The 11,993-nt window shown below is 39.1% G+C and overlaps 1 protein-coding gene across 1 annotated transcript; it reads right to left on the bottom strand.

The window, feature by feature from the left end:
* Positions 1-617: 617 nt before the first annotated feature.
* Positions 618-10,779, bottom strand: LOC111236547 (opsin-5-like). The gene is made up of 4 exons (XM_022765320.1): positions 10,710-10,779; positions 5,135-5,428; positions 2,247-2,575; positions 618-974 (listed from the first exon to the last, which is right to left on the bottom strand). Exons 1-4 carry the CDS (start codon positions 10,777-10,779, stop codon positions 618-620), a joined length of 1,050 nt encoding a protein of 349 aa, XP_022621041.1.
* Between the last annotated feature and the right edge of the window lie 1,214 nt (positions 10,780-11,993).

Here is an 11,993-nt window from a genome sequence, read left to right as displayed (position 1 = left end):
TTTTTTCAGATTTTGGGTCACAATAAAAGTAATAATTCAAACAAGCAAGTGTCTATCACAGATTGAACTTTTTGAAAAATTACAGTAAATATAATTTTTTTTCTGTGCTCAATTTTTTTTTTTTTTTGTCATATTATGCTGTGCAAGCTTTGGCTTGTATTGTGTTAAAATGCATGATGATGATTTTCTTTAATTCTGTGTGAGTGCAACTTTGCCTCTTTTACATCTTTCTGTATAATTGCATAACCTTGACAAAACTAAAAGCTGCTCACTGTAGTAAATTTTTCAATAACGTGCTTTACTTAACAATGTGTGGGCTACAGTATTTAAGGGGGTTTAGCCATCTGTAAGCACAGATTTAACTCTAATCTATGGCTTAGTTGGCTGAACTTTCACAGCATTTAACATATTGCGCTAACACGCCCTCTCATTCATCCTGACATCACACAAAAGAGACCAGAAACACCCTGCTTGTTTTGTCAGGACAGCAGACAGCAGCTGTACTGGAAAGAATAGGTCTTTTCTACCCTGATAATATTTGTGATACAACACATTATGAGACCACTAATCTTTCCACAGTTTACGGCACAAAAGTCTTTGTTTAGGAGCAACGTCTTTCAACCCAAAGTCACTGTCTTTGACTCCATGATCTCCTGCAAAGTAGACCGTGCTGCTATTGTGGGCTTGATGTCAGCAGTAACCATGTAAATGCTGTTGTCATTGATGCTGTTGGAAACACGGCAGGCATTAAACCCTGAACACATCCCCTGCAGCTGCTTTACCTCCCTTTTGAAGCTCTGGCTGAAGATGTAGTATATCAAAGGATTGTATACAGTGGAGCTCTTCGCAAACATGCATGGCAGGAGACTGACTTCAGGAGGGATGGTTTCACTGTCACGGAAAATAGACCACAGGCTTATCAGGCCATAGGGCGCCCAGCAGCCTATGAAACCGACACTGATCAGGACAGCGATCTGCAAATAGAACAGGAGAGTAGAATCAGTAATGTTTCGACCAAATCTCTGAAAATAAAAACCTGTCTTGAAAATGAGATGGCTTTGGTCCAGCAGTATGACCTCTAGTCACAGCAGCGACACAGCACACTTAAGGATGTCCTCTGTCACGCTTTGTTAGTTTGCATGTAGCTGAAGGTCATGTCTTATAGAAGACACAGACGCATATAAATCCACACTCACTGGGGCTACAATAACTTCATCTACTCTAGACACGCTACACACCTTACACCCTGCTTTTCTTTTCTTTTTTTCATGTAACAGTGTTTACCCAGATAGTCTCTATTAATAAATTCTACCAGTCATCCAATGTTTGACAGATTTTGGGGACTATTACACAGAATCACAATTATTTTTATGAACTTCCTGTTCTTCAGCTGTGTAGCAGGTGATTTTCAAAGCAGACAGGCCTACAGCAGGCATAACAAAACAGCTCACTGTTACAGTTGCCAAGAATGGCCTTGAAAAGTTAGGTTTTAGTCAGTTTCCCCCAGGGGGACCCTGCAGTTGCCCAAAGATTGTAGAGCAGCTCAACTGATAAAAAAAAAATATGGAAATTTGATTAAAACAATATATCCTCACATACTGAGCTAACAACCAGAACACTAACTTATGTGTCATGATTTACAGCGTGTCAAAATTTACCAAGCTAGCAGAGAGGCTAGCTGAAAGCTAAATGTAATGGATAAACTCATTGAAAACGCTGAAAGCACTAATGGTTGACATAGTTAGCTAAACATAATGGATAAATGCGTCGATAGCTTATGTAATGGATAAACTAACTGAAATAGCCAACAGTAATGGATAAATGATTGAAATAATGTCATTGCTAACTTACAGGTATTAAATAAATCATTAAAATAGATAGTGGTTGTACACAAATTGACCAAACCAACCACTGAGTTAAATGGTATAAGAACATGAATAAATATAGCCTAGTTTTACACCATTTCAAATTATCTTATTTGTAACATGAAGGGTACTTGAGTTAATCTCACGGGGCTGTAGCCGTATGTCCACTGCTGACTCCTCACTGCACACCCACAGTGACATGTGATTACTAGTGTGTCACTTTTATTACAAAGGCAGTCACTGTCTGTGTTTTCATGTTTCGCCAAATTTCACAATGCCCTTACCACTGTGCCACTGATGCTGAAATGTCTTCAGGCAACTTACACTGGGAGTCCCCGAACCGATAATAATAGATCTTTGTCATCAGACAGAATCACTTACCACTAACAGCCTCCGATGCAGCTTGATAATATTGGGGATTCGGGAGCTGTTGTTCATTGAGTTTTTGTAGGTGAAATAGAGCTTGATGGTGATGCCGAAGTAGCAGCAGATGATGATGACAGAGGGCATGACGAGGTTTAAGGAGAACATGGAGATGACGAAAGAGAAGCCCTCATGTTTCATCTCTCCCCAGGCAAGTGAGCAGGACAGGCCAAAGGGCTCCGGGCCATACCGGCCCCAGCCCAGTACAGGGAACAGAGCCCAAACCAGAGCGTACAGCCAGATACAGATGCACAGCATCTTCACCTTTTTCCAGCTGATTTTCTCACCTGCAGAAAAAAAAAGGAAAGGTTGGTTGTTTTCTTTTGTTGTTTCAGCATGCTGTACATTATAGACAGGGGGGTCTTTATTAATGCACTTTTTCCCAAAATGACATGTACAATAGTAAGTAATTATGACTGCAAGGATGTCCAAACAATAGAGATTAAACTGTATGTCTGATATAAGACCTGATTGGACAAATGTATCATAAGTCTGAAGAACCGCTCTATTGCATTATATTGCACAGATTCCAGTATATCAGTGACTGTTAGATGTATCTTAACATTCTCAAATAAAATGTTTTTCATGCCTAGACAGGGCAACGACAGCATTTTCAATGCAATTACTTATTTTACGTAAATCACAGAAAATAATTTACAGTTTGTACAACAAAATATGCTTTGGCTGTTTTGGAATATTAATAAAGCTGCTCAGCCCTATAGAAAGCTGTGCACACAACGACAAGGAATTACACAAGGCACTTCAGATCAAGAAAAAAGGTCAGCTAAATTTCATAACCATAAGATCAGTAGCAGCAACTTGCAGACCATGTGACTGCAGACAATATTAGACAAGCAGTAATGACCAGTGAGGGGGAAGATGTCACTTGTTAGCATGATCTAAAAGGCCTACAAGGGTCTCTGGATAAATAAACAAACAGTATGTATTGCACACAAACAATCTGACAAGCAAATGGCTTAAATAGCCTGGGTATATTTACATTGGCGATCCTAGACTGGTGGGCTCCAGGCAAAGACATACAGAAATTGAGAAGATTAAAATCAGACATTACAAAGACAAGGAAGAAACAGCATCTCTTTAAGACTCTCTGGATGTAGTGACCTAATGTAAAAAAAAAAAAAATCAATTTACATTAATACCACCCATTCACCATGTCTTTTGAATCTGTTGGAAAGTTAAAAAAAAAAAGGTCTACCATACTACAACAGGTCTGTTTGTTTTACCAATATCCTGAAGGCCACATGGACTTTCTGCCTTAACACGAATTACTAAACTATGTAGTGGCAATGGTGATGAGATGTACATGGATTTTTCATATGAGGACATCCAGAGGTTTTTCCTGAGGAGTTGTCTTGCTTTTCACAATGCGTTATTGTAGTCTCTCCCTAGAGCCCTGTGTTGATGGGAGCCTCATCCTTGAGGCATTTGTCTTAAGCTCTCTCTGCTACCATTTTAGTTCTCGTATGATTATATAGTGTACATTAACTATTACTATGTGAGCTGAGTCTCACAGACATGATCATGTAAACCAGCCCGTCTGATGGTTTTTGTATGCACTGTATATGCAGAAATCTACTACTCTGTTGTCTCATAGCATTTAAAGGTTTTACATGGTCTGTAAGTTGTGCTGATGATAGTTTTATATATGAAACATTCACTTTTTTCATTGCCAGTGTGTGGACCTTTTCCCTCCTCGCGATGGGACTGTTCAACTTGGCTACACCCGCCTAACACCACTTCTTGGTAAGCCTTTAGTCAAGCGCCTTAACCTTTCCCATGCTTTGTTTGCTGACAAATGTCCTGCCTGTTTCCTGTCGCTCTGTTTACCTCAGACACAGAGCTGCCATTGTGTTCTTCAGTTGAAAAAATGTTTACCCTGTCAGTACAGTGTATTCTTACGTACAGTATTTTCAGAAGGGTCAGAGCGGGGGATTTGTGAGAACCTAGCTGGCAATACAGCTGAATTGTTAATCAAACAGGAATAACCCATACAATGAGACAGCTTAGTCCTCCACACAAAGTGACCACCTGCAGCATCTAAATGTTACTACCACACTCATGTAGCAGTCGTATAAAAATCCATAAAAACCTGTGCAGCAAGTATAAAAAACGACAAATTGTGGTTTTCCAGGGGTTTACATTGTGCCGGACTCCTTCTTTGGGAAGGGGCAGCAACTTCATCAGTTCTCTAGTGCACCATGATTTAATGACCAAATGTTTGCAGCTGTCTTGTCTTCATCAGTATGCATTAAATCACCTTTGCACAGAGCCAGGCTCGCTGTTTATTAACTATTGCTTTTAACATAACAGAATCATAAAAGACAGAACTTCTGATGACCAGGTAGAAAATGAATCATTCAGAGATGCAGCTGACAGCCATGAGTCCCTCAGGTGCTGATCAAACAAGGCTCACAGTAAAACCATGTTTAATAAAAAAAATATAAAACTCTCACGTTGGCATGTCCTCCAACCTCTACTTAAAAGCTGTTGAAAATGAATATGAAGAACGTAGAAGCAAGTGCCAGTTGGTGACTTGCATACAAAGTAGGTTTGTTATTTTTCCCTTATTGAATGCAGCTATTGAAAACGTCTCTGAACTGTTTTTTACTTATATCCATAGATTTGTGTTACTATGAGGCATCAAGTTTGGCATGGCAGAGTTAAGATTAAAAGCTAAAAGGGTTCATTACCCTCCTTTGTTGTTTTTCAGAGCACAGAGGTTAGAAGTAGCTGCATAAAATTTTCATTGTAATCATGCTTACCATGATACATATTAGAATACCAGGTAGTCTTTTAATCTGTGTTCAGGGAACAAAATTACTCACTGGGAGATTGCAGATTGAGGGAAACTACGAAGCGCACTACGGCCAAAATAGTCAGGTTCATGATGCTGGCGACACCGAAGAAGAATCCTGCTAGTCCGTAATAAAGACAGGTGACATCACCCCCGAGCCAGTGGTGGCTCCAGGCTGAGGCCACTGCCAGGGGGTACATGGTGACAGCTGCTCCCAGGTCTGTCACTGCCAGGTTCACACTCAGCAGCTCTGGTGGTTTCATCCTTGATGACTTTTTGAAAGCCATGATTAGGACCAGGAGGTTTCCAATAATGGAGAGCACAGCTGAGGCAAGACATGAGAGAGAGAACAGGGAGGAAAAGAAGGATACAAATTACCAAACACAAAATGATACAACTCCAGATTATAAATGCCAGTTACACTGATACAGACCGGACTGGGTTTCTATGTTTTACCCTGTACAGTTACAACATCATTACTCCTGCCTTTTGTAACAGACCGCTCACATACCAGGGACAGGAGTTGGGGGAAGGGGGACACTCCTCAATTTATATCCAAAACAAATTAAAGAGTGTCCCCCTTCCCCCAACTGCATGTATCCAAAATAAAACAGCATCTGCTCCTACTGGACCGACTGACAGGGGAAACACAGAGTGAATACACATTAACCAAACCCAAACATAATCATCAGGGGTGTAAAGAAGGCACAGATCAGTCAGGTGTGTAATGTGAGGATTACATAGCAAAAGTGTAAAACAAACACAGGGTTGGTTGTCAAGGAGCTGAGAGAAGGAACAACTGGTATCGCTGTCATTTTGTAGTTTATAGAACTGATATTATGTGTTTGACTAATGACCCACAACTCCACTCAGTAGCAGCCTGCAAAAATTAGACTCTATGCTGAAGTCCTAAAATTAAATGACCACCCACCCAACAATAAAATAGAACATCTTATACTGGATTACTTTCAAATTTTGGGACTTTATATACTTGCTTTCTTGTTGAGAGTTAGAGGAGAAGACACTACTACTACTACTACTACTACTACTACTACTACTACTAGGCTACTTAAATACAGTATTGAGGTACTTGTACTTTACTTAGTATTTCTATTTTTGGCTATTTAATACTTGTACTCCACTGCAATTCGAATATTGTACTTTTTAGTTCACTATATCAATTTGATAACATAACATAACAAATAAATGATGATGTGTCATTATAAAATGATGTACATGCGCATCAATAATTATAAAAAATATAATATTGGCTCCATTATTCTGCAAACAGACCATTCTGCATAATGTGTGCTTTTACTTTTACTGCTTTAAATATATTTTTAATGCTAATGCTTTTGATCTCCCATCCAGTCTTTAGCTCATTCCTTCAGTCGACCCCCTTCAGCATCAAAGGAAGCCTCTTAAGAGGGAAGAATACCAGAAAGCCATTAGCACACACTCAAAGCAGTGCTCAGCTTCAGCATCTAACAAGACTGGCTGAGGAAGACAGTGTCTCATTGTGTGCTACCTAGAACATGGACATCCTCTCTTCTGTTGGTTGGAACAGGAAACCAATAAATGGCCAGCACTGCCACAACTGTAGCTCTCATAGTGTGCACTTGACCTTGTCCAACCAACCTACAGAAAGCTTACTGTTGCATAAAGGTAAGATGGCACAGAGGACGTCATCTCACAGTTTGATGTGAGATGAGGTGTCCAGAGCGAGACAGTGAGATGGAAATACAGATAATCTCATTTCGCCAGCTCTCATGTCTGACTCTGTGAGGAAAGCACAGAACGAATCGAACTCCACTGTTACCTCTTTAAATTTTCATAGGTACTATCACCTCAGTTCACATGACCATCATATATGAAGCATAACCCTGGGGATTTCCACTTCCACTCAGAGAGTCGGTCTGTCTAAACGAGAAGCTTCATATGTGACTGAACATTTGCCTTCCCATCGGCTTTGTTAGCAGGCAGCAGGTCTCAAAAGCTGAATATAATTTTTCAATATAGACTTGGCTTTCAAAAGTGGACATTTAAATTTTTCTTCCAACAACCTTTCTCCAAGAACTAAACCCACTGAGGTCCAATACTTTTCTGACCCCTCCAGCAAAGCAGGACAAAAATCTGTGCAAAGTACAATGCCTCTGAAACAGAACCCTTTTATTCAAGTATATATAGCTTCACATTTTGGCTAAGTGTTTTAAAGTTCATATGCTTCTCAGCAGTGCTTAGAAAGCCTCCTGGCCCTGCCAAAAAAGAACAAACTGAAGTAACATTCAGTGCATTTAGACTAATTATGGAAATCCGCAAAGTGTTTGAAGTGAAAAGATCCTTTTGGCTGAAATCTGGGTTCTAACAATAGATGAATAGATTTCAGATGGTGGAGAACATAAAACACAAGCGTCAAACCATTGACCATTGGATAGTTTGAGGCAGAACTAGCTCAGCTCCAGTGTGCAGAGTTGAGGGGAATTTCTGAGCATCTTGATCTCTACGGCACTGTCCTGTTCCCGTATCTCAGCCTCTTTAACAAGATAACTGATCTTGTTAAACCTTCCTGTCAAACCAGAACAAGAGGATCCTGTTCCTGCAGGTAGAAGTGCTTGTTGTCAAACTGCCATTTCATTTAGACAAGCTTTTAATGTGCTTTTAATTTCTTTGTATCTTAATGTCAGTAGCACCATCTTTGTGTCACTATTTGGAAGGTTTATTATATAGCACTTAGAAACTTTCAACAGCTGCTCTTTTATGTAGCAATGAAACAAGTCTTTCCCTGGGAACAGACCAAAATCTTCATCTGATGCTCAAAGAAGAACCAGGAGACACATTTATATTTACAGATGACTCAACCCAGTTTAAATGTGATAAAATCTGATTAGCAAATAAAACAAAATTTTAAAGGTGACCATAACACTGAGACAGACTCTTTTTCCTTTAACCACCATCCAACTCACTTACTGCACAAAAAACAAAATATGAATGAACGGGTCCACTTCGAGTGAACTTCACTGCTTAGCCTATGAAAATCTCATTTTTTACCACTTGGTTTAAGGTTAGGAGCAGAAAGGAGAGACTCGCTACTGTGAGTGCACAGTAGTAATTTAACAAACATTAACCGTCCCTAACAGCACGTACTCAGGAACAGGAAACGAGGCAGAGCGCACCCAGAAAACCAAAGTAACTTTATGTAAATGAAATATAATCATGAGGTGTGCAAAGAGGCCACTACAGAGGGAATTATTTTGACCACGATAATCGTGTAGCGAAAATCTGATGTGGTGAGAGCTCTAGTTCAAATAAAGTAAAGCATGAATGATCCTGGGAACCTTGCATTTCAAGAAAATGAGAAATAAGGTTAACTTAGCTTCTTCATTATGCCCGACCTCTGTGTAATTTGTGCAAACAATGTGAGAGGAGGTTTGCCTCACCCTAATGACCCGGATCAGAGCAGTCATCTCTGCACTGACATCCCACTCTACGCTAATGAGAGAGTAAGCACTATACATTGATTCTGTGAGGGTAGAGAAGTGAAAAGAGATGACATATGTAACGATTGTAACCCCCTCACCCCACCCCCATCCCCAAAGGTGGTTGAAAAAGCTCGAGCTCATTACAAGAAATACATTAGGTTATTACAGTCTCACCATGACACTGGGATTCTGCACCTGTGGATTTTTTATTTTTATTTTTAGCATTTTGGTATATACCTGAGTTTTAATGATTTTTTTTAACAAGTTCATATCATCACTGAGCAGATTCTGTCTATGTATTACGTATGGTATTATTTTAAAGAAAAATAATTTACTTGGGTATTACTTGAAACCCCCATTTCCAATTTACAGTGACCTCATGATGAGCCTGTAATCCTCGATACCAGTGTCCTTGAATAAAAATGAGGTAATTATTCCCAAAAGACTCTCACTAGCAAAGTCCTGACAAGGAATGAAATAACTAATATAGTACATGCCTTAGAAATCAGTCAATAATATGAAATATTAAGACCATATATGAAAACATTTGGATGTGACAGCATGACGTTGCTCGAATAAAACACAGTATGATTTATCTTCTTAGCACAGAATTCCCTCATTCCTTTTTTATGTTGCTGTTATTATCTTATCATATCTCTCACATTCATAATGACACATAAACACATACCACCACAGTTCCACCACATTCATCACATAGCAACCCTACTGTTTTTTTTTTCAAAAGAAAAAAAAAACAACTATATCTCTAAAAATATCTTCTCTAGATGTCATGTAACACTTCCGTCCTGTTGCATCTGTGTCTTCAAATTCAATCCTCTTATTGATTGTTTAAGTTACAGCCTCTGTCTCATGTCATCTCCGATGTTATGTCATATTGCACCAAAAAAAAAAAAAAAAAAAAAGAGGAGGTGAGTTCTTCACCAACTGTTATAAAATCATGTTTGTGTTAGTGGCATAGTCAAAGTTGACTCAACTGATATCTGATATCTACATTTCCAAACAACATCCAGTGTATTCATTATAGTGTTAGATACATTACAAAAGTAGAATCAGCCTCATAGTTCTCCTAGTGGATAACAGAGCAGGGATTAATTACAGATGTGAGGTGAATGTCATTACTCAACCAACCTGCTCCCTTTGTCCACTGGAAGAAAAAAATGACTTCACAATGTGAAAATCTTATCACATGATGGATTATGGACTTTTATTGCACTGCCCCAGGATCATACATCAGAGCCAGCTGTCTGTCTGTTTGTTAACCTCTCTATGCACATTATGTTTGGCCAAAGCATCCATCTGTATCACTCTGTCTTTTGGTTGTTCTGTAGATTCATTGCATCTTCACAAAGTTATAGACATATCTCATGTGTGAAATAGCCTGAGAATGGCTGCAGTGTCAATCATCTGAGCTGATGACTAGTGGGTCTTAGTGGCTGTGTCAGATGAGAGCTCTCCTGTGGAGAGAGGATGGAAGCAGTTGGGAAGCTGAGGGAATCATTGCTGTGTAAGTAGCTGTGAAAGCAAGCTTAAGCCTGGATTTACTGCCAGGTAATATTGCAATGAATGTGGCATACAAACATGTTACAGTTACAATACTTCACAGCATTTAAGTCCATATCAGCACACCACATTAAGGGTTTCAATGTATCCTTTCATAACAATCTTAATTAAAAACCTTGAAATTCAGTGGTTATAGTTATGGGGAGGCTGTTGTGTGACACATTTCTGTCCACAAAACGTGGCAAATACAAACAAATTATCTCAGAATTTTAAGGAACGTTTTCATGAAAAAAAACCCTCCTTTGTTCTGATGAATTAGCGAGATTATTATCTCAGTTATGACAAAAGTTTTAATGGAAAACAATCTCAAACAATTTGTACCCATGTCTTTGTGTACGCCATAAAGGAGAAGTCTATTATTATTATTTATGAGTAAATTCTTGGTTTAATATAGCTACATCAGTGATAGAGAACTGATGTGCGTAAAATCGGATCCTGAAATAGTAGAATTTATTGCTTTTTTAATTCTGTTTTCACGTCTCCATCTACAGGGCAGCAATTCATGCTTGTTAATTTATTTCAGTTCACGTGCTGCGTTCAACTTACCTACAACCAGCAGGTAACAACCTGCGCCGATATCCACAGCTGGTGATAAAGTGGAGGCGTAGATATCCATTGCAACTGAGATCCCTAAGCGGAATAACAAAGAATAAGTGACCCGTCTTCATGGGATGGAGGAAAAGTCAATATGTGATGCGCACGGTTGTCAGATCCATCTGTTCTCGAGTGTGGAAAAGACGTAAGCGGTCCTCGGGTCCTCTGCTCCAGCTGAAAGCATGTAGCCCGTGTATGGTTCGTCGTCAGGGTGACCATGCATAAGGGCTGGGCCACTATCCAGCGTGTGCTCTCCGGGTGTGTAACTGCATCTAAGTGAGCTTAAAGAAGAGAGCCCTCCTGAACCATGGGCACACTACACTCTAGAAACACCAGTCACAATGTAATCACTTCATAGGCTACATCACATTAAAAACATTACAACATTAATAAGTTCAGTCAAACAATGTTTTTGTAATAATCTGCTGCTAACTCATGGTTTCGCGCAGTATAATAGTGCTATTTAATGCATGCTGTGTGATCTTCTCCAGTGCCAGAGGGCAACTGCTACAGTGAAGCTCCTTCCTCATTAAGTAAAGGCTGAGGCTGAGCAAAGGTTGATAATCTTTAAATCTTTGAGCTTATTTACAGATTCTGTGTTTGGGGGAAATTACTAATTCATGCACTCAGTATAGTCATTTCTCTCCTTCCTATTAGTTTCATGTTTAGTATTTCTGTTCTGTGTTTATTTTCCTGATTTATTACTTAGTGTCATTTTAGTTAGTTTGTGGGCATGCATATACGTTCAGAAAGTATATCCCTTCACATTGTGTTATGTAGCAGCTAAAATTGTTTAAATTCTTTTATTCCTTCATCAATCAACACTCAATGCCCCATAATAAAAAACGAAAACAGAATTTTAGACAATTTTGCAAATTTATTAAAAAGTATAAACTGAAATATCACATTGATATAGGCAGTATTCAGATCCATTACTCAGTACTTTGTTGAAATACCTTTCTATTTGTTTAGTTCCTGTCAGTATTTTGGATCAACTGGGGAAGCTTACTTAAGTTTTCTGTTATGTGGCATTAAAGGACATATTTCAATCAAAGTTAACTCTGAGATTCCTTGCAGTGGTGCTGAGGGTCATGGTAATGTCATCTGGTTTAACTATATCATTAGATTATGTATGTTTCTGAGGTGCTTGGGTCCAAGTACAATAACTGCATTTTGTCTGAGAGAATTGCTGGTCACCCTGGTCTTTATGTTTCTGAGGCATGCTTGAAGTTTACC

This window comes from Seriola dumerili, unplaced genomic scaffold, assembly GCF_002260705.1.
Source record: "Seriola dumerili isolate Sdu_G_001 unplaced genomic scaffold, Sdu_1.0 BDQW01000025.1, whole genome shotgun sequence".
Classification (NCBI taxonomy): Eukaryota; Metazoa; Chordata; class Actinopteri; order Carangiformes; family Carangidae; genus Seriola; species Seriola dumerili.
This window is presented reverse-complemented; position numbering and strand designations above follow the sequence as displayed.

Coding starts and splice junctions, on each gene's coding strand:
- LOC111236547 (XM_022765320.1), bottom strand. CDS start 10,779: ATGGATATCTACGCCTCCACTTTATCACCAGCTGTGGATATCGGCGCA. Junction 5,429..10,709: donor TTGTTACCTGCTGGTTGTAG/GTAAGTTGAACG, acceptor GTCTTGCCTCAG/CTGTGCTCTCCATTATTGGA. Junction 975..2,246: donor TGCATCGGAGGCTGTTAGTG/GTAAGTGATTCT, acceptor TTCTATTTGCAG/ATCGCTGTCCTGATCAGTGT.